Raw genomic sequence first — 23,111 nt, forward strand, 5'->3', positions numbered from 1 at the left:
ACGATCCACTGATAAGCGCCCAGAGATGTATCAAATTAGAAATGATTAAACCAAAGTGTTATGGGTAAAATTGATAAAAATCCATAGAATGACCAATACAGCTCTCACAAAGATGGGAAGTGAATGTAAATGTAGACAATCAAATATAAAGTATATGTGTCCAATTTTATGAGGGTACATAATGGTAGAAATGTACATTTGTGCAAAAGTATGTTTTGGGTAAAAATCCAGGTGGGAGTTCCTAAATCCTGTTATAAGATGACAGCTCTGTTCAGGCTGCCAACCAAAACAAAGCACATGCCTGTAGGCACTCACAACCATGGGGGTGTGTTTTGAAGTTCTGCCCATGCCATAAAATCTGTAATGGATAAATATAGGAGTTTCACTACACCCGCTTCCAGAACACACTGCTTCCAGAACCCATCCAGATGTCCGCGCAGCAACTTATTGCAGAACTCCTCATCTTGTAGCTGACTCCAGAATTCTTTGAAAGATCAAGATTTCTTTGCAGAATCCAGACTCTAGGAATGCAAAATTATTGCTAGCGTGACCCAATTGCAAACATCTCAAACTTGAATGGATTGAATTCTGATTCAGCTGGGCTTGCTGCCATTAAGGCTTGCCCACTGAAAACTTGCATCCTGCTATCTACCGTGTCCAGTAACCAGAAGGGGCCCTTCCAAATCCAGTCTGAGGTGCAGTCCAAATTGACCAGAACCGCCTTGCTGTTCCAATCCCGCTAGAGGTGCCCTGCTGCCGGTAGACCAGATCCAATTCATTGACCAGAGCTGACGGTCCAATTTAATAACTTCTTCTGTAAGTATTAACAGGAAGAACAGTGACCCATAGTATATCTGCATTATATTATCCATATCTCAACCCATCCCATCTTTAATTCAGAACTCCAGTATTGTTAGAACCCTTCTTGCGCTGATTGTCTCATCTGTGTTCAAAAACCATAACTCCCTAGTGATTCTGAATAACTAAAGTAAATCCCAGGAAGAAGTAGAGTATCCACAACGGGACGGGTTACGCTGATCACGTGACTGTAAGATCCATATGTGGCATTCTCTTTTTCATAGTCATAATATAGTGTAATCAAACCCATCTGTCATTTTCAAAAGCGCATTTCTTTTTTCATTTTTGTGCCTATTTTGCAAAAACACCTCTCACTAAAACCTATATAACTCCTTAAGTTTTAAAGATAGAAACGATATTTCAACTCTCACTGATACCTAACAACCTTAGCTACAACCACATACATTTCTCCATTTCAAAGTGCTTTTTCCATCCCATCCTGATCTTAAGTGTGTATTGTTGTTTATACTATAGCTCATGTATGTTAGGACCTGATTAGTGTTGCTTTCTTTAGAACTTGTGTCCATTTAAGTATTTTTGCACCCTTTTGCAGTATTTCACAAAGCCATTTTCACCTGTCATTTTCAAAGTTTAATTTGCCAAAATAAGGTTTTCACTCCTGTTTGGGAGGGAGAATTGCCTGTAAACTTTAGACCTTGTCTTTTACTCCTGAATACCTGCTGATTACTCACATTGGTTTAGGATTGCTCATTTGTATTGAAACAAAATTTTGCAGGTGGAAATAGTAACCTAAACGCTATCTGTGCACAAAACAAAACTGTTCTCTTTTCTGTGTTTCTATTCTGCATTAGTATAAGTGAATTCACCTGCTGTGCTTATTTTTGAATGGTATTGTCACCCTTTGGGTGATTGCTGCCCCATATATATATATATCTATAGTAAACCTGTGTGATTTCAATATTAAAATAAATAAATAAATATTAACCTTTACAAACTGGCCTGATTCCGGGTTCAGTGTGACCTGGGGGGTATTTTGAGAAGGGTGTGATATGAGTGGTATATCATTCAGAATAATGAACTTATAGACACAAATAAATAAGGGTTTCATTGCACACTAGATTGCTAGGCAAGACCTGGGTGTGTGCCTGATTGAAATCCCTTACAGGTAGAATGGCGAGAGCGGGAGCATAAGAGTCCAATGTCATGACAGCCACAGTGGTGGGAAATCTGCACTGGCGATAAGAAAGTTAGAAGGTCTGGTTGCCTCCATTAATGGTCAACTGGTCAACCAGCATAGAGTAGACAGCTGAAGCCCCAACCCCAGATCCAAATAGCACGCAGATAGGCTAGCCACAGAGTTCCATTTTGTACACTGTCCTAGTGGGTGAAGAACTGAACACTCTGGCCAAGTGGGGCTCAACAGTGTTATTCTTATTGCAGAGTTGTTTGAAGAAGTTTCTCTGAGGGGAAAAGGTGAAGGTGTAGACAACAGAAAAGCATAGTCTAGCTGGCTGTCCTATTGTAATGGTGTGAAGGAGGGGAATGGGCACAACACTTGTGTGAGAACAGTTTCCCCCATCTCCATATAGTCATATACAGACAATACACAGGTCTACATAAAGTTCTGCAAGGAAAGATTTTGAGGGATTTCATGACTGTCTCTGAGAAAATGTTGCCTCAAGCTCAGAACTACTTGCATATAATCTGTTCTGTTTGATACCTATAGCAGAAATACTTGCCCCCTGCCCCCCTTTTATTTGGCCAGGCCTTTACTCCATCGACTGAAGTTAAACACATAGGAGTGTGGCTCGCAGGATCATTAATGAGGGTAATAGTTACAAGTGGAAGAACTACAATCTCCACTTCTGTTTTCACACTCCTGACACAAAGCACTAGTGATTGGGACATCCAAAAACATGCATCTGGACAATGCAGACACTCTTTTAGTCAGGCCTTCACATACAGCTTTTAGAAATGTTTCTCTTGGGTTGATTAAGCTAAAAATAGCACTGCTCTGTAAGACAAAGACAATTTTCTGTAGCAAAAGGCTTGCATTTGGGCTAATTGCCATACCCACAATACTTTGCTCATGTGGCTCTGAAATGGAGCTGAACTTCCAGTGATGGCTACTCTGTGGCGCTGTGACTTGGCTCAAATAATTTCTTACTCTTTAAAATAAGTACTCAGTATATACAAAACAACTTCATAAAATAAAAAAGTAAACGTTTAAAACACATGTCATTTAGCTGCCAGGATTCCATCCTTCTTATTCACAATGCTCTCATCATATAACCTTGCAATTCCAAGATCCCACAGACAGAACCATGCTGCCTGCTCTCTGTAGATTAATTGGCGACAGAGGCCAACAACCCTGTCACGACCCTATTGCAAATATCCACTTACCTGCACCCATGATACTGCGCCACACGTGATTTGACTGTGGCTGCAAGAGTAGATCGAGATGGTAGCCTTTCCATGAGGTTGTACCCATCACCATGCCTTTTGTGCCCACTTGCGCAGCTGAATCTCTTGCCTTGTTACACAGGATATCCCCCAAAATAGTGGATGGTCCTTTTGCTTGTACCATTCCAAGATGGCGGGTTCCGATTGCCAACATTCTGGGCTCCCAATCCAAGATGGCGGGTTCCCAACTTCCTGTCCTCCCTTTAACATCCAGGTCACTACTCACTATATAAGAATCCCAGAGCCACAACTCAGTGCATCTCAATCTTTCTTAGCATTGTTGGCTAAGCCGCCTTGCATTTATGTCCTTGTTTCTAACCTATACTGGGTGAGAATAGAGTCAGGAGTAGGGATTCATTTTTTGGGAGGTATGGGGGTAGTCCTGTGTTTTTCCTGGAAGTGTTTTCCTGCTCATTTATGCACGCATCTTGGGAGAGAGGTTTTTTCCAGTTGCATATTTCCTCTCTGGGATCTTTTCCTAACTGCCATTGTCCCAGCCTTTGTTTATTCTAGCAGGGCTGAGGCATTACTCTAGCAGGGATAAGACACTGGCTGATGGAATGGATAGACCCCACTTCCCAAAGGACAAGAAGGAGTTGAAGCAGTGTTCTGTTCATCCTGCTATTCACAACAAAGCCCAAGCCACGACCAGATCAAAAATCGATTGTAAAAACACAATCAATGACTTACATTCAGTATTACATAATCACACAAATATGTTGGGCATGAAAGAATGGAGTGAATCAACGTGTCATCCAGATCAGAGCAGAAGGGACATATCACATGACCATCCAAAGATTTGGTCCAAAGAACGACAGTACGCCCAATTGGCAACAAATTAAGCATCACTCCGCAAAAGTAACTTACTAGCTTAAACATCACGTACATGGATTAAACAGGTTTCAATCACATCAAGTATTTATACTAAAATGATCTCCATTACTTTATTGCCTAATTGCAAGTCTTTCCTGGCATCTGGCCAACACTTGATTCTTGATGACTTGTTTATTTGCTTGGTATGGGTAGACAAATGAGAGCAATTCATCTGTAAAAAAACGTTTTTGATGGAATGTAACCACGGCATACTACTAGAAAAAGCTTGACAAGCTCATCCAATATGATCTCTGAGAAGATTGCACATTCAGGTTACACCATATTGAAAGCCAAGCCATAACTGGCTTCACTCTTAGAGCATCTTCCATATAAGGTTGGTTAAGCTCATTATGCAGAGCAGAAGGGGGTGCAGATATAGGAAGGCTCCATAAACTTTTGAGAAAAGCACCCTTGTTCCGCTTCCTAACAGTAACATTCTCCAAACCCCAAATAACAGCGTCATACATATCAATAGCTCGTGGCTTGGCCTCATGAACCTGAAAAATTACTCTGAGTGGGTGTTGAGTTTACAGCTGCATCATTAAAGAAAATGAGCCACAGATGGTTAATTTGTCACACCATTGGAAGCTATACTTAGAGGAAGAACACCTGTGACTGTCAATCAGAATATGTACCTTTTAAAATGTACTTATTAAGAAGGTTTCAGGGATTTTTAAGGTTGCACTAACCATTAAGTTTGTCTCAATAGTTTTAAATTCAGATCTAATTCCAAATAAGAACTGAGATTGCTGTAAAGTAAAGCTGATAAAAGGTTTAATATAACAATTACAATGCTGGAATTCCGGAGGCTAAATCTAGCTTGAGAGAGTGTTTTGCTATTCTTGGAGAACTTAAAGAGAAGAACAAGTGGCTTCAGATCGAGAAATGTTTGCACGTTATTGGCACTAGAGCAAAGTTTGCCCTATTTTTAAAAACACTGGGACATATTAAAAAAAACATTGCACTTCCACAAGTGAAGTTTGTCATATTAAAAGCACCAGACCAAAAATTGCCCTAGTGCAAAAAAGATGTATTTTCACTTATTTGTTGCACCTATACTGTTGTGCTAGTACTCGGAACCAGTCTCCCAGTGCAGTCTCTCCTATGGCTAGAAATATGATTTCTTCGAGGAACTCCCTTAATAATGAGAACTGCACTAATAGTCTATTTGCTGGGATTTCCTCCACAAACACAAATACGCTCCAGAGTGTTCATAATGGGTTGTAAGGGCCATTGGTGGGCTGGGAAAACAGCATCATGTCACTGCAGCCAGGCGTAATTTGCACTGGTTTCCAGTAAAATACAGAATCCTTCATAAAGCAATTACATTTACACATACATGTCTTCATGGCTCTGCACCCAAATATCTTGTCGAACTACAATATTTTCACCATCCAGGAGAGTTCTACGATCAAACGACTCTCAAATGCACTTTGCCACGCTACAACCTGCAAAAATATGGGGGAGTCAGGTTTGACTTTTGGGCCTTGCATGCCTGGAATGAACTTCCATTTACTCTGAGGTCCATCCCTTTCCTTGGCTCGCTTCAAATAAGCAATCAAGTCACATCTCTTTAATAATAGGAGTGGACTAGTTTCACTCCTTAGGGTGGCTCCCTCTGGTTCTTCTCTGTTGTTTGTATGTGTTCTTGTTTGGTGTGCGCCTTGAGACCTCTGGGCGTTTTGGCGCGTTATAAGCAGTAAAGGTTAGTAAAGGTTGTAATATTCAACAATGTGTTGAGTGAAGGAATGGCATTCTTTACACTGCTTAGGCTTTACTGGACAGTAGTGGAATAGTGCAACACCTCACAACTGGACGACAAGTCACAGTTGGATAGTTTTTTGGGCAAATCAGAGATAATGTAATGATTTAAAGAACTGCGTTGCTGGTAATTGTGACCAATCTTACTGAGTCAAAGTGGTGTAAAATGCACCATCTGCCATAAATGTTCCCAAAAATGTGCACCCAGGTATTACTCAAAGAGTTTGTTGTGAAAAGTAATTAAATGTGACATATGAATGTGGGCCACTTTAGTGACCCCGACACTGCAATGGCGGTATAATCTATGCAAGAATGTGCTTCCGTTTACCACAGAGGCTTCATGTAGACGTTTGACTTAATCGAGAGAGGACAAGTCACTCTTACTACACAACATACCCATACCTAATTTTTTCAATATTGGATTTATAACATTTTTCTTTTTTATAATCATCATCAGCCCTAATTTAATCTTTTTGTGTTTTTTATCAGATATATTTTGGGATAAAACCCACCGCGTTCTACAATGTTTATTTCTCCTGTGTTTTTCTAAAAGACAGATATAAAAAGTAGATGTTTTCTATCAAACATGGCGGCCAATTGAGACACTGGGGCCTCATTACAAGTCCGGCGGGTTGCTGCCGGACTCGTAACACTGTTTTTCCCGCCTGAGATCCCGGTGCCATCGGGATATTACAAGTCCTGGCGGCCCGGGATATCAGTTGGTGGAAAGTGTAAGCCCCCATTCCCTTGGCGTCCTAGAGGACTCCAGAGGATTGGGGACATGGAAGCACCAGCACCTTTGCTAATGGTGCCGGGTGCTTCAGTGAAAACTCTGCGTCCGGGTGCCGTTACACCCAGCAGGTCAGACGGGTCGGGCGCAACGGCTGCGTCCGCAGAGTTGTAGTGTGGCGGTCCAGAAAGGGTGCCGGTATGGTGCGACCGGCACCCTTATTTCCAGACCGCCACACTTGTAATGAGGCCCACTGACTTAATTGATACCATAAGAACAACTTCAGTTAGAACTGCATGGATGGTGCGCATACAATGTATGCACATTACTCCTTGCGGACTGACCTTCACATTACCCAGGTTTCTGCAAAGTTTAATTTCTTTTCCAACAGTAAAAACGTCATCGAACTTTTGCATGCTACTTTTGCAAACAACAATGACAAAATGGTAGCATTAACTGACTTACCCGTAAGCACCACTTTTCGTACCTATTTAATAAACTTCCTTTACAAACTATGCATGCTGGATATATTTAGGAGATTGTTTCATTGTTCAATTTATGGTTCATGTTTTTACCCTATAGGTACTGCACCTTTTGTATTGTACAATGTGTATTTATTCCATCCGAGGCCTTTTGAGCCAATTTAGCGTCACATGCCAGCTCCTTTTTACGTTACCCATTTAATGTAACTAATTAAATAGTATTTAGCGACACAGCAAGATATATGGAGTCCCATGGCACAGTATCTTGCTTTGAATACATTATCATGACTGACGGCATGACTTTGCAATCGTAATACGCCCCAGTGCCTTTTTCAAAATAGTTGTAGGCTCCTCCAGTCCCCCTCTCGAACAGCTCCTCTTACCTCGTCCTCTGGCAGGGCCTCTGGTGGGATGCTTTCTGGCTGCACCAACAGGTGGTTCACCACTTCTGGCAGCTCATCATCCGGTTCCACCACATCTGCAAAAGAACAATCACGTGGTTAGACATGGGCAATCCAGTGCCTTGCTCTTTAGTCTGTTTCCTCTTCTTGTCTCGTCATTTCAGAGAATGGCCTTCCTGGCCAAGGCCCCCTTGTAGCTCCTGGATGGAGCCCCAGAAGAATGACAACTCTTGCCTCAGCAGTTTCAATACGTGTTCTGGCTCCAGTACTAAGGGGATGTAGACATTGCCACAAATTCAGAAGCATCTTGCCAAGGGAGGGGTGGGGGGATGAATCTAATGAGATCTCAGAATATCATTTAACATTAAAAGATCCAATGTGTGAACGCTGTACCATGAAAAAGCAACTGGTAATTCGGTCCGCGAAGGAGAGGTTACCAGAGAAAAATATGAGAAGTCAATGAGGCGCAACACATTTAATACCAGTGTCTGTGACATAGGCGTGTCCAGGGAGTGGCCCGGGGTGCCATGTGCTACCTCTAGAAACACAGGAGTGTAAGACACCAATGACGGGGTGAGGGGGTGGGGGGTATGTGTGAGTGCGTGAGAGAGAGAGAGAGAGAGAGATACTCCTGCATAAGTGAGTGCCCTAAGAGTCTGAACACGACTGTGGTTTTCGGTTAATTTGCTTCTGTAAACCACCTCAGTGTTAAAGTCATTAAAAAATGGTTAACCGATCCACAGCAATGTGTAGAAACTATACATTTGCCATATAAAGGTACACATCACACAGCCTTCCTGCAGACATTAATCAAAGGATGTTATGAGAGTATCACGGCTAGCATTATTTCCTGCTTGAAAATTAGCCAGAACATTACAAAAAAATAATGCTAATTAGTATTCAAAAACAGAATGGGGGACATAGAACTTTTTTCCGACTGAACAATAGCAATAGCCATTTGGATCGCTGTCCTTCAGACATCCAATTTACCTTTCTCGCTCTCTTTTCTGTTAGTTGGTACTAGTTTATTATGGGAAAAGGTGTCAGTGATCTCTCTCCTGCCTAATCTTTTAATGTTTCACTTCGTGCATAACCTCGATGAGGGTAGTGTGTTAAGCAGAAATTTTTAATTTTATCTTCTATTACCTTACGTGTACTTGAACACAGTGGGTCACTTAATTGCCCTGTGCCCATGTATGTTCCTCAGCCTGTTGGGCATCTCTTTTCATATCACCCCACCACAATTGGGCCCCAAAGACAAGCTGTCTCCTTTTTGGGGACGTTGGGTAAATGCCCAAGTGGTGCACTAGGCAGTCGGCCTCACGCATTGTCTAGAGTCTTTGGACAGGGTTCCTGCGTAGGCGGGAGGGGAATCGTGCAAGTCATGGCATAGATGGATCATAACTAGGTTTCCCCAAAAGGTCAAAGGCCATTAGTGAGTTAAGCAGAAGCTTTCCACCTTATTCTCAGTTGAGTGGCTCTCTCCCTCCATAGTTTGAGTATTGGTTACCATAGCAGAGGGCATAATAAGCCAATTTCTTAGATAAGGTACCAGCCGAATAAGACCACTCTACTGGTGATTGGCATGGTATAAAAGCTTTATATCATAACATAACATAGGAGCGCACCGACATATTTGCCTGGGCTTCAACAGGCTCAGGATTGGCAGACTGTCACGAGGATAGGATGGCCACAACCACCATCAGGATTGGCAAACAAATTCCTTCACATAACCTAGTTAGGGATTGTGCAGAATCGCAATACTCTTTTGGCTGGCGCCTATCATTTCATGATTTGAATATTTTTACTTGAAACGGTGTAAATGAGTCATGAAGGAGAAGGTTGCAGTGATTCCTACTTTTCGCTGGTGATTACATGGCCAGGGCTTTTACAGCACAAGAGAGCAGCAATTAGAAGCCCAGACGGGACACCCAAAGCTATACTTTGGCGGACATTAGAAACGAATGTTCAGCAGTTTCTAAGAAAACCAATCAAAAGTACTGGTAAGGGCATGGCTCCGCTTGTCCACTTCTCCAAGGCACGCTGGCACAATGAGTGCTAGGACCACCAGCTCGTGTCACTCAAATACGCGGATATTAAAAAAGCCAAAGAGAGTCACAGAACCGTAAAGAGAAGAAGAAGAAGGCGCCTTGTTGTAACACAAGGTCACCAAATTCGGGAAATGTTCCGCACCCGTGCCCTAAACTGAGCCTAGACAGAAAGTTGTGTTTTTTAGAAGACTGGGCTTGTTCCCTAAATGACAGGTGTCCAATTCGGTAAAAAAAAAAAAAAAATTGTTCGAGAGGGTCATCAACTGAAGGTAAAATTATAAGAGCAGAGTGGACAATAATAACTGTCCCTGTATTGCAGCATCACTGATACCAATGGTCATTGTACTGGGCGCAACACTTTGCTGTCACATCCACAAGCGTCGACTTCTTTTGCCCCAGGTCACATTTAAAGCAAGCCCCAGTTGGTGAAGGACCCACCTGAGGATGACATTTTAGATCCCACGGATAACAATCAAAACAGCTCCACTGTGGGGATTGATGGCCTATAGAACATGTGTCATCTTACTAAAAAGTGTGATTTTAATGCATGCTAGACCACTACGTTTCCAACGTTTGGAGAGTAGACTTCTAGACTGCTGTAATTATTGGATGGGCTCTCGATTAAAGTGACAGCCATTAATGAATACCCCTCTGATCCATAGTCCAAAACATTTTGGAGGCCTTGGGTTGAAAACCACTGCCCCAGAGTATTTCTACTTCACACGGAACCATTTCTATGTTCCACATTCAATTTCTGAATGTTTATTCAATTGTAGGTGTTTGATAAAGTGTGGACCTACTTTCAAGGCGCATCAACGTGCTTCACACAAAACGTTCCGTAGCATGTGAATCACACACATGAGAGCTGTTCATAGAATAGTGTGGTGAGTGGAATTCGGTGAGAAGAAGGCACAGGTATCAGGACTTAATGGGAAGGAGCAGAAACATGTAATTAAGTCAAAGGTTGACCCTACACTGTCTCAGAGTTATAACATTGTTTTGAACTTTTGCTTGCATAGCTCTTTGTTTCTTCTGAGTGTTTGCTGTGACATGGGTAGGATCTTGACCCTGTCAATGGGGGGACCAGCACCATTCTTAACCTGGGTCAGGAGACTCACCAGGCCAAAGGCCAGAGCAAGCCCTGTCCCAGATGTCGTGAGTATGAGGTACGGGGCATTCTCTGACAACTCATGCACACATGTCACCAATGTTACCACTCGATCATCCAATACCTCCCATTACATTTTTTCTGGCCAGTGTTCTCTCTTTTCCATTTCAGAACTCAGACTCCCATAGTGCACCTGGGTGCAACTGTCTGTGAGCAACTGGAAAAACCCAGACCACAGCTAGGAGAACGGAATCAAGCATAGCAAGGAAATGCCAAACAGAAATGAGATACCCAACACCCGACCTGACAACCCCAGGCGAATTGTGGTGGGTAGCAGAAAATGAACTGGGAGTGAGGCGAGACTGCACGGGGACAGGAGAACAAGCGCACCAGAGACTGTTTCCAAGAGCATGCTGGACAAAAGACATAGGATTAGAGGGTTTTTTAAAGCCTCTCACTTGTGTAACACCTTCACTTGGGAATAGACAGGTAAATGTTGGTTCCAAGAGTCAAGTGAGCATTGCAGGCTATGGGAGAGGGAAGGGCAGACAGAACCAGCAGGACAACAGTATAAAAGGGGGCAGAAGGAGAGGCAGACTGTGGGTTGCAGGTGCGAGGTCAGGAGGAAGTGAGAAGGTGGACCGAGAGACCAGTCGCAGGACGGACCGAGGAGAGGAGAGTTGGAGAATTGGGGGCAGAATTTGTGCAGAGTGCAGATGAGGTATTTGTGAGAGAGAGTGATATCAGTTGTGTGGGTGTAGTGTGAGGAAGGGGGCTGTGTAAAAGGTAAGCGAGAGAGAAAGAAAGATAGAGAAGTGTAGTGGGTGGGGGTGGCGAGAGTACAAACCGGTAGTGGTAGCAGAGGTGATGCCAGAGTGAAGCAGAGGTCAAGGTAGTGGTAAGAGATAGGCAGAGAGAGTGTGGTGCAGAGGAGGGGTGTAGTGAGAGGCAGAAAGAGGGTTTAGTGAGTGATGTGGGGAGAGTAGTAGTTTGGTGAGGGCAGAGTACTAGTGCAGAGAGTGGAGAGCAGTAGTAGTGTGTTGACGGGAGAATAGTAGTGTTATGGAGAGGGGAGAGTAGTACTGTGGAGTGGGCAGAGCAGTAGTAGTAATGTGAAAAGGGGGGGAGGGAGGGAGAACAGCATGCGGTACAATCAGAGGATGGAGGTAGACAGTAGAGAAGGAGTGTCAGGGAGAGTGAGGAGAGATGGTGGATGGAGTAGGAGGGAGGAGAGTAGGAGGAGATAAGGGAGAGCGACAGAAAGACAGAGAGAGGAATATCAGAGGATGGAAGAAGACCAAGTGGGACCTGAGTATTTGGAAGGTACACATCCTTACGTTATATCATATTGGGGAACGTAGAGCAGGGACAACCTACACTGTTATTAGAGGGAGAAATACAGATAAGTCATTTGCGTTTAGGCCACCATGACCATCCAGACAGGACCTTAGACAGTAGGGGTTACAGATCTCTAGAGACGGCCTGGGATTGAGGGACGTCTGGGCTAGGGGGGAATGGCCTGCAGTCAACCGAACACATAATCTTATCTGAAAATGGATCCATCTACCTGTCCTAATGCTGAACAATCTACCTGTATTTATCATTGATCAAGCAACTTATATTTGAACAATCAGCACGACTTAAGTTGCTTAGAAAAATAAAAACTCTTGAATTTTCCTGAAGACTGTGAATTACTAAGGTGATCTGTGACATTGCATAACACTAACTCCTAAGCACTATGACTAGCGTTGCTACACAAGATTTAGCTTAAGTTACTTATTCTAGCCTCTTTACCTGCAATAGGAATAGACCCACTGAACCACTCAATAAGTAGGGTAGAAGACTAGAGTCCTCTATGATATAAAGGTTTTCAGGACTCCTACATGTGTGAATTTTGAAATGTATGTGTCACATCCCCACTGTTTTGAATAACTTAATGCAGATAACAAGAGGGGTCCTGGGAGACTCTCTGCCAGACATGAGTCCTGGTTACAAGAGCATTACCCAGAGTCTTTAGCGCACTATCTTTCACAGAGAAGAAATATCCCAAACATATCAGTCTTTGTCCTGCCCTGGGGCAGTCCAGCACCAAAATGCTAGGCAATTCTCCTCTGAACAAGAGTACCAACAGCAACCCCAGACACGTGTTTCGGGCTGGTTGAACCTCATCAGTAGGGTGTAGCTGCGCCTCTCTAAGAATAGTGAGCAAGGGGTCCACGTCTTGATTCCCCTAGTAACTTAGGGCGAGACCCAAAGTTACTTGAAATATGCAGATAACAAGGGGGGTCCTGGGAGACTCTCTGCCAGACATGAGTCCTGGTTACAAGAGCCTTACCCAGAGTCTTTAGCTCACTATCTTTCACAGAGAAGAAATATCCCAAACATATCAGTCTTTGTCCTGCCCTGGGGCAGTCCAGCACCGAAATGCTAGGCAATTCTCCTCTGAACAAGAGTACCAACAGCAACCCCAGACACGTGTTTCGGTCTGGTTGAACCTCATCAGTAGGGTGTAGCTGCGCCCCTCTAAGAATAGTGAGCAAGGGGTCCACGTCTGGATTCCCCTAGTAACTTAGGGTGAGACCCAAAGTTACTTGAAATATGCAGATAACAAGGGGGGTCCTGGGAGACTCTCTGCCAGACATGAGTCCTGGTTACAAGAGCCTTACCCAGAGTATTTAGCTCACTATCTTTCACAGAGAAGAAATATCCCAAACATATCAGTCTTTGTCCTGCCCTGGGGCAGTCCAGCACCGAAATGCTAGGCAGGACAAAGACTGATATATCTGGGATATTTCTTCTTTGTGAAAGATAGTGAGCTAAATACTCTGGGTAAGTCTCTCATAACCAGGACTAATGTCTGGCAGAGGGACTCCCAGGACCCCCCTTGTTATCTGCATATTTAAGTAACTTTGGGTCTCACCCTAAGTTACTAGGGGAATCCAGACGTGGACCCCTTGCTCACTATTTGTAGAGAGGCACAGATCCACCCTACTGATGAGGTCCAACCAGACCGAAACACGTGTCTGGGGTTTCTGTTGGTACTCTTGTTCAGAGGAGAATTGCCTAGCATTTCGGTGCTGGACTGCCCCTGGGCAGGACAAAGACTGATATGTCTGGGATATTTCTTCTTTGTGAAAGATAGTGAGCTAAAGACTCTGGGTAAGTCTCTCATAACCAGGACTAATGTCTGGCAGAGGGACTCCCAGGACCCCCCTTGTTAATTTGAATAACTTAACAACACTCACCTTTTAGCATTAGCGAGGTGTACACCTTACAGAGCCATCAACGCCACTTTCCCCACAGATTCATGTCTACAAGCTTTTTGAAGACCTTCCTATATATGGGGCTTCTTTACAAGTATACATATGAACAAAGGGAAACAATTTACTCCCTGTTTCCCCGCCTCATCATTTGTAATAAACCTAATCAAAAACATCCTAGCTGAATCTCTGGCTTTGCACTCTACATTCGTTATCATTTTTCAGCCTGAGCACAACTAGTTGGCGAACCTGATGTATTTTCAAATTGTAGTGTAGTTTAATTGGAAACATTGCTATTAAACGGGCTGCACATCGCTTCCCGAGTCTGAGGCTGATAAGACTAGTAGAAGTTCAAATTTGTGGAAAAGGAAAAGAAACCGATAATGTTGTGCCCATCTTGAAAATGTCACTTTGTTTATGTAGAAAAAAATGGTGTATTGATTTGGATTTTGTCAAAAATTACAGTCTTTTCAAACCTTTGTCTTTCTCAGTAGAAGGAGCTTTAGTTATTAGAAAATTCTTCAATCAATATTGTAGATTTCTTTACTAGAAGTTAAACCTGTGTTAAGGTCCTCAACAAAAAATGAAATCGTCGACACGTGTTTCTTGGTCATGTATTTGTTGCCAGTTCTTCAGGAGGAAAAGAAAGCCTCACATTTGGCTTTAAATGTTGCGTAATAAATGTATGTACGCAAAAAAGAAGTCTCTGATTCATAAAACACAGTCAGTGTTGTCACGTTTTAAGTGTTGACTAGAGGTGATGAACACTTACATTTTAGCCCAATGTTATTGTTGAGAACCTCAAAAAATATCCTTTAAGTATTGAAGCGAGAGTTTCCATGTAGTATTTCCGGAACGTGGCGTGATAACCTGTGATCTGGTCTGTTTAGCTCCAGGAGGAGACTAAAAGCCAATTCGCGGTCACGTGTCCCTCTGTCACGTGAGCGCCAGTCTGCCATATTGGATAGCAACTTATTTATAATAAAACTGCTCGATCTAAGATAATAGAGCTTGATTATAGTGTAATATTAAGAGGGTCAAATCTATTTTTAGGTATGCACATTAAAAATAATCGCTAGAACAATTTTGTGCATAGACACATTTTTCTCACTATGTTATTGCGATCACATGACTGCTGGGCCTCCATCTTGGTTTGGGGAAGCTCATGTGGATAGTAGTAGCCAAAGCTTTTTATGGTGAATATTTGGCTCCTTATCTGTCCTTGAACCAATAAGCAATTAAGCTAAAGACAGAAAAGGAAAAACAATACATATAGAAAAACAAATAAGACATACAAGAATGATTATAATGTTCACAATATCATAATGGAGTTGCTACAATCATTTGTAGGCAAACTCCAAATACCTTGATTTCTCTGGTATATTTCACCGGCTGAACAGCCTACTAATCCTGATATAATTATAAGAGATGAACCATCTCTGCGTCTGAATTTAAACCACTATGGCAAGTGTCAAGAGTACAGATCCAAAAGGCTTCTCTGGATCTAAGGATTTTTTCCAGATTCCCTCCTCTCTGTGACTGTGCTTTTTCAATTCCATTAAATCTGATTGTACTTTTAGATTTTTTTTGTGTTTCATCAGATGGTGGTAACCAAGAGGGTATCACATGTCTTCTTTGAGAATGGCTCTGAAGTGTTCTTGTATTCTGATCTTTAACATCCTTGTCATGCTACCAACATAAAGTTTATTGCAGATGCACTCTATTGCATAAATCACTGACTTGGTATAACAGTTGATAAAGTCTTTGATTTTATGTGTTTGTCCATTTGGTAGTTTTATGTCTTGTTTACCATTATCGGAATAGATGCAACTTTTGCATTTGCCACATTTATAATTTCCTTGGAGGGGCTTAGTATCCCATAGTTTTGGTAATCCTTTGCTAGACATTTTAGTTGTAAAATGTGAGTGGCTCAGGATATCCTGTAGACTTCTGGCTTTTTGGAAAGTGATGTTGACGTGTTCATCAAGATAACCCGAGATGCCTGGATCCATTTGCAAGATGTGACCATTTTTTCTTTAGGATTTGTCTAATTTGTTTGACATTAGAAGAATAAGTAGTAATGAACCTAAGCTTTTGTTGTTGAGCAGTAGTGGAAATAGTGTTTTTGTTTACAAGGAGATCACCTCTTGGTCTTTTCATTGTTTTAACACAGGTCTTGTAAATGTGACCATTGCTGTACCCTCTTGCTTCAAATTTTTGCATTGAGTTTTTAATATGTTTTTCATATTCTTGTGGTTCAGTATAATTTATTTTAATCCTGAGCATCTCGCCATATGGAATGTTTCTAATAAAATGTTGTGGGTGGTGGCTATCTGCATGGAGTATAGTATTGCCAGCGGTTGGCTTAACATAAAGAGTGGTGAGTATTTTACCATTTTTGACACAAAGTTATAAGTTCAAAAAATGGATTGAGTTGGTGCTTTCATTGATCGTAAAGTTTAGGTTATATTGGTTTGTATTGATATATTCATAGTATTTGGTGAGGGCAGTGTCTCCATTCCAGATCAAGAGAACACAAGATGATGTTGTTGGTTTGGGTGAAAGCTTCATGTCTCCAAGCATGTTCTAATTCAAAATGCCCAACATAAACGTTTGCGTAGGACATTCGTTATCATGCTTCTTATTTTGCTGAAGATTCTTTTTCTTTCAATTACTCAAAACAGATTTGAAAATATTAACAAGTGCCCAAATTGTGGTTTATTTGTACCAAAATCAGCCAACACATTTTTGCTCCACCGGGCACTTTCTCAAAGCTTTTATTAGGCTCGACCATATATCTTACTTAAGGTTGGCCATGCATAAGATGCCAGGCACTATTGGGGGTCTCCAAGTGAGTATATTGATTTGTTTCGGAAGCTGATTTTTTAAACAAATATATATTTTTTCTTCAGGCCTCTATTGGCCAAGGATTTGTTTTTTTAAATGAATGGATGCGTATTCACGCCTGCTGTCTGGGCTGCAGCTCGAGTAATGGAATAAGATTCCAGCTTTCCCATAATACTGCATTCCACCCTCCCTTGTTGCTTTAAAACTTATATGGGATTTTGTTCATGTAATGCATTTGATTAAATGGTCTTTGCAAATAGACATTTAAAAATTAATAACCCCCTTCCAAGAAAGGCTGTATTGACATAATCCCTATTTTAACTACAGCTCTTTCGTACCCTCATTCTGGAGTGATGAGCCCTAGTTTACAGCCTGTGTGTGTGTGTGCTGCTATTATGCTTCAAGATCTTAGGATTCAAGCCTCATTCTCCTCAACACAGAGGTATGGGTCAAGGTGTAATCTTAAGAGATTCTTTCTGTCCGGTCTAGCCTCCCTACCCCGATTCTTTGGGTGGTTAACCTGGATTATCTACTGGTAATTTCATTATTCCAAGTCCTAGTCGTCATGATGCATACTCCCGGAGAGCCAGTCCAAGACCGGCAGCCCCGGAAGCACACATCAGGTACCCAAGGGAAGGTCCAGCAACCCCAAATAGGGGCCCTTTGGACACAGTCCTGGCGCCTTTGGCGCCAGGCTTATTTTGGACATCAGTCCTGGCGCCGTAGGCGCCAGGCTCATAAAGGGAGTGCTTTTGGTGTACTTACCTGATGCAGACCGTGCTGCCAGATCCAGACCTCTTTGAGGCCTGAAAGGAACTACTTTACCTGTGGGACTATTTTGCCACTCGGGCGTGGTCAAGGAAGGATACATACCTGATTGGGGAAGGATACATACCTGGGACTTCTTTGGAGGCTATTTAAGCCACGCCCAGACAGCAGCTCACGCTTCGCGTTGCTCTGCTCCTAGCAGCTGGACGCTCACCGTGTCTGCTCCTGTATCCTGACTCCAGCCACGCCTGCTTCAGTCCTGGAACACCTAAAAGGAAGAAGAGAGGAAGAGAAGGTGAATAAAGGACATTACCTGATATTGCATGGGATCCGGAGCCAACACGCCGACAATCCTAAAGGAAAAGACATTATTTTTGGATTCCTCACGTTGCTCGTTGCAGCGCTGCGCTCAACTCACCTGTCCACAAGGAATTCCGTACTCCTACGACCATCCGCACGTTCCGCCGCATTCCAGCACCTAGGAAGGAAAAGCGAAGAACAAAAGGTGAGCCAGAGAAAACATTGGGAAAAAACTGATTTGCCAGAAGGCTTACCTGGCGATTGGTGGGGGAGAATCCTTCCTCATCTTGGGTCGGCACGCCTTTTGGCAGTACCGCGCCCCGGCCCCTATGGGGAAAAAAGAACACGCGCATTAGTGGGTGAACATACAGACATTAGAAAAACCACCCCAACATAAGCTCACCTGAATTATCCACAGCGAATTGTCTTCTCTACGTGGAATCTTCGCTCTGCAACTGCGCTAAAAGACTAAAAGCAGTCCATTGAAAATAAAGGCCAAAAAGGAAGGAAGAACAACCCTTGAACTTGATAAGTCATATACTTACAAAAGCGCCTTATTCATCCAAAAAACCAGTGAAGCAACTGGACCTGAATGCCCGTCCGATAACCAGTGAAGTAACTGGATTCTACCGCACCCCTGCACCAGAAGCAGGATCGAGAGCTCGTCATTTCAAATCTTAAGGTGAGAATTAACGGGAAGGTTCAGAGGTGGTTTGAAGAGAGAGTAAAGGGGAAAGGAGGGGTTCGACTCGTCACTCCGCAGGTGATTAAAATCCTTTTCCCCATCTACAGAAAGATCTTCCTACGCATCAGACAGGTGAGGTTTGGGGGTCCGGCCCAGTCGGTGTTCCGAGTCCTGCGCATCACCTTAGAAGAGGCCGCAGCAGCCCAGGCCTGGTCAGCGTCTCCGTGGGAGTCAGGTGAGCGTTACAGAACGCAAAGCCTTCCTACAATTTCCCACCCGGACGCTATGGAGACTTCTGAAACCGATCAGCTGGCCCACCTATTGGGGGAATTACGGGCCGAAGTGCATTCCGCACGTCAGGAGACAAACGCTCTCATGAGGGAACTAATTGTATCTAAGGAACGAACTGATGACCTTGCCAGGCAGTTGTTGCAAGGTCAAGCTGGACAAACTCCTCTACCAGGTTCGGGTGGTATTCCCGCCCCAATGATTTCAAGCAACCCTGTGCAAATTAATCTACCGGGAAATATGCCATTGGCCCCACCTGAACGTTTTGCGGGGGACCCCAGAATATTTGCTGTATTCATGAATCAATGCCGATTACACTTCCTTTGCAGACCGGGGGCCTTTTCTAACGACCAAACCAAAGTAGCCTTCGTATTATCATATCTCAGCGGCTGCGCTGCAGATTGGTCGGTTCCACTGGTCACTCAAGACGACCCGATACTCCGAGACTTTCAAGGTTTTCAGACACGCATGGAAAGATTATTTGCTCGCCACTCTCAGGGACAGGCCCTGGACAACGAACTTCTGTCCTTACGACAAGGTAACCAGGATCTATTAGCCTATATCGCAACCTTCAATAGGTTGATAGTGAAGACTGGGTGGCCAGAGGATAAGAGAATCACGTTATTTCATCGAGGTCTACGTGGGGAACTTAAAGATGTTCTAACCCAAGTTGTAAATCCACCCCAAGACTGTATGGAATATATAGACGTAGTGGTCCAATTAGACCATAGGCTTCAAAATAGAAAAGCAGATCGGTCCAAGTTTGAGACTCGCGTGTTAGTCAAGACCCACGTTAACCGCAAGAATGCCGATGTTACCGAACCTATGCAAATTGGAGGGGTTAAAGGACCGTTATCTCAAAAGGAACGTGAAAGAAGACGACATATGCAATTGTGTCTTTATTGTGGGGCTTCTGGACACTTTTTACGAGATTACCCGGTGAAACCACCCAAGAAAATGGTAGGAGCCGTGGATAAGAATCATAAGGAACCAGATTCGGGAAAAGACCACGCCCGACAAGCGTAGAGGTCCCCTTTTCGAGCCTGAAAACTGACTCTCAGACCTCGCACTTCATCATGCCAATGATCCTTGTGAATCCGAAACAGCCTGGACAGTTGCATGCTATAAAGGCATACATCGACAGTGGAGCTATTGGGAACTATGTGGATCATGAATTGGCTTCTAGGATCAACCTCCCTCTTCGTCCAAAAACCACTAAAGAAGTCATCACCACAGTCGATGGATCCAAAATTGCCTCTGGGCCAGTAACACATTCCACTGCAGAGGTGACACTAGTAGGTCAGGACGGGCATCGGGAGGCTGTTGTGTTTGACGTAATCAAGGGCCCGCAGTTTCAAGTAATTCTAGGAATCCCTTGGTTAGAAACACACAATCCTCGAATTGATTGGCGAGCGAAGAGGATAACCTTTCCTGATTGCGCACAAACCTGTTATCCAAAGATAGGCCTGGCTACAGTAACCCCTGTCACTTTACAGCTACCGCCGGAGTACATGGAGTTTCAAGACTTCTTCCAGAAGGAACAGGCCAACACGCTACCCCCTCACAGGTCATACGATTGCCAAATTGATCTGATGCCGGGTGCGCAACCCCCGTGTAGCAGAATTTATGCTCTTACGGAACCTGAAAATCTTCATTTGCGACAATATTTAGATCAGTACCTAGCCAATGGTTTCATTCGCCCGTCAAAGTCTCCTGCATCCTCGGCCCTGTTCTTCGTGCCAAAAAAAGAAGGCGACCACAGAACTTGTATCGACTATCGCGCATTGAACCAGATAACTGTCAAAAACCGTTACCCTCTGCCCCTGATCCCCGAACTTCTTGACCAAGTAAAGGAGGCCTGCATATATACCAAGTTAGATCTCCGGGGGGCTTACCATCTGGTGCGAATAAAAAGGCGACGAATGGAAGACCACCTTCCGTACCAAATATGGACTATTCGAGTACCAAGTAATGCCTTTCGGATTGTGCAACGCCCCTGCTGCCTTCCAAAACTTCATGAACGATGTCCTTCGAGAACTCTTAGATGTTTGTGTCGTCGTATATATCGATGACATTCTGATATACTCCTCTTCGGAATCTGAACATATAAGGCATGTTAAGGCAGTTCTCGAGAAACTGCGCCAACACAAACTATTTGCGAAAATTGAAAAGTGTGTTTTCCATACCACAGAAGTCGAGTTTCTTGGTTTTATCCTGACACCTAAAGGAGTCCGAATGGATTCACGAAAAGTGGATGCCATCCTCCAATGGCCATCGCCTAGCTCTGTGAAAGGCGTACAAAGCATACTTGGCTTTGCCAACTTTTACCGCAGATTTATCCCGGAATTTTCGCGGATCGTTCAACCCATCACTGCACTCTTGAAGAAAAATAAACGCTTCGAATGGTCTGGGGAAGCCGAACAGGCTTTTACCTCCGCACCAGTACTGAAACACCCGCACCCGGATCTTCCATACATACTTGAGACCGACGCATCCAGTTTAGCCATGGGAGCTGTTCTGTCTCAAAGAGATCCCGAATCTAATCAACTGCACCCCGTAGCCTTTTGGTCCAGAAAATTCTCAGCACCTGAAGTTAACTATGCAATCACCGATAAGGAGTTATTGGCCATTTAATCCGCTTTTAAGGCTTGGAGGCACTATCTTCTTGGCGCTAGACATACCATCACGGTGATCACAGACCACCGGAACTTGCAATATTTGAAAACTGCCAAAGCTCAGTCATCACGTCAGCTCCGATGGGCTTTGTTCTTTGCTGAATTCGATTTTGTAATCACCTATCGTCCTGGCAGCAAGAACGGTAAAGCTGATGCCCTTTCCCAAATAGGAATGGGTGAAATAGATACAAGCGCAGAACCAGTACCAATAATTCCCGAACAAAAAATTCTGGGTATGATTACCTTACAAACTCTGGAGGACATTCAAACTAGAGTTAAGCAACTCCTGGACCCCACAGCCTTGCAAGATTGGATTTTAAAGGGATCTAACTTTACTGTTAAGGATGACCTACCTTACTTCCAAGGGCGCCTATTTTTGCCAGACAAAGAACTACAAGAACTAGTTATTTCTCGTTATCATGATACCCTGATAGGACACCCAGGGATTGCCAAAACGGAAGAAAAGGTAAAACGACAATTCTGGTGGCCCTCTTGGCGAAAGGACATTAAATCTTTTGTGATGTCATGTGGTATTTGTTAGGAAAGATTTCGTAATTGTGGGTAATTTTCCTTCCATGTGGCAACCCCTAAACTTTTTGCTGTTGTTTTCACCATGATCTAGACTTTGCCAGAGAAGTGCAGCCTTCTGCCGCACTCCTCTGGGCTTTCGCTCCATTCTTACGGGGGAAACTGACATGCCCTTAAGACAGTCAGTACCGGGAAACGCTGTTTTCTGTAGTTTCTTTTATCATGTTGCGGCTTTCGTGCAACATGACACAAGAGGGCACTGTAAGCTAAGTTACTGCTCTCTTGGGTCTCTAGCCTTCTACAGGCCCTAGATACTCTTTTTGGATTGTAACTGATCGGTGCAAGTGAATCACGGACGGGAATGGTGGCAGCGATCGTTTCTTGTGTTTTAAGCTCCTTTTGGCGTTTTAAGCGTGTTTCTCGCGCTTAGCCCAAAATGGTGGCCTGGCTCCCAAAATGGCCAGACCACGAGGCTCCTTTGTCCTGTCCGCTGACCGTCTTGCTCCCTTCACCTTCCCCAGGTCGAGCCGACCCGGGGCCTTCCTTATTTGGGCATGTACTTTCCCGCGAAACACAGATGCTTTCGCGGGCTTTTACAGGCCTTGTGTGTGCCTCCAGGATGTGGGCTGGGATGTCTGGTCCCAATACACATCCTGGGTGCCAGAGAGTCTAGGGTGGTGTGAATGCCTGGGACCACCGTGGTCCGTGATAGGTCCACGTACGGTGTGAGTGTTGATGAGCGGATCTCCCATTGGGTCCCCTCCGTTTTGGCGCGAAGGGAACCGTGGATAAGAGGGGGCTGGAAACGCCACTACCATGTCGATCTCCTGAGTTCTCACAAACAAAGGAATACAGGAGCCAAGTATCCTGCAACCACGAGGCTGAACCGAGGAATCGCTGGTGACCCGCTGAAGGACTGCTCCTCTGCACTGCTGTCACCTTGTGAAACCCTTTTTACCTCTGATCGAACCAGAAGGCCTGTACTGGTACTTCGACCCTTGGAATAGCGGGGACAGCTATTCTCGGCATCTTCACCATCTCCTGCACGTAAGCCTTCGAAAGTGTCTCTGGG

General features: G+C 43.8%; 1 protein-coding gene across 4 annotated transcripts in view; it reads right to left on the reverse strand.

The window, feature by feature from the left end:
- The window catches only part of JSRP1 (junctional sarcoplasmic reticulum protein 1), an 835,213-nt gene that overhangs the window by 75,468 nt on the left and 736,634 nt on the right, over positions 1 to 23,111 (reverse strand). For all 4 annotated transcript variants that reach the window (XM_069649526.1, XM_069649523.1, XM_069649524.1 and 1 more), the window contains one exon: positions 7,512 to 7,606. In XM_069649526.1, the coding sequence (XP_069505627.1) occupies positions 7,512 to 7,606 (95 nt within the window). The remainder of the gene's footprint in view (positions 1 to 7,511; positions 7,607 to 23,111) is intronic.

This window comes from Ambystoma mexicanum, chromosome 1p (assembly GCF_040938575.1).
Source record: "Ambystoma mexicanum isolate Mex_15411 chromosome 1p, UKY_AmexF1_1, whole genome shotgun sequence".
Lineage (NCBI taxonomy): Eukaryota > Metazoa > Chordata > Amphibia > Caudata > Ambystomatidae > Ambystoma > Ambystoma mexicanum.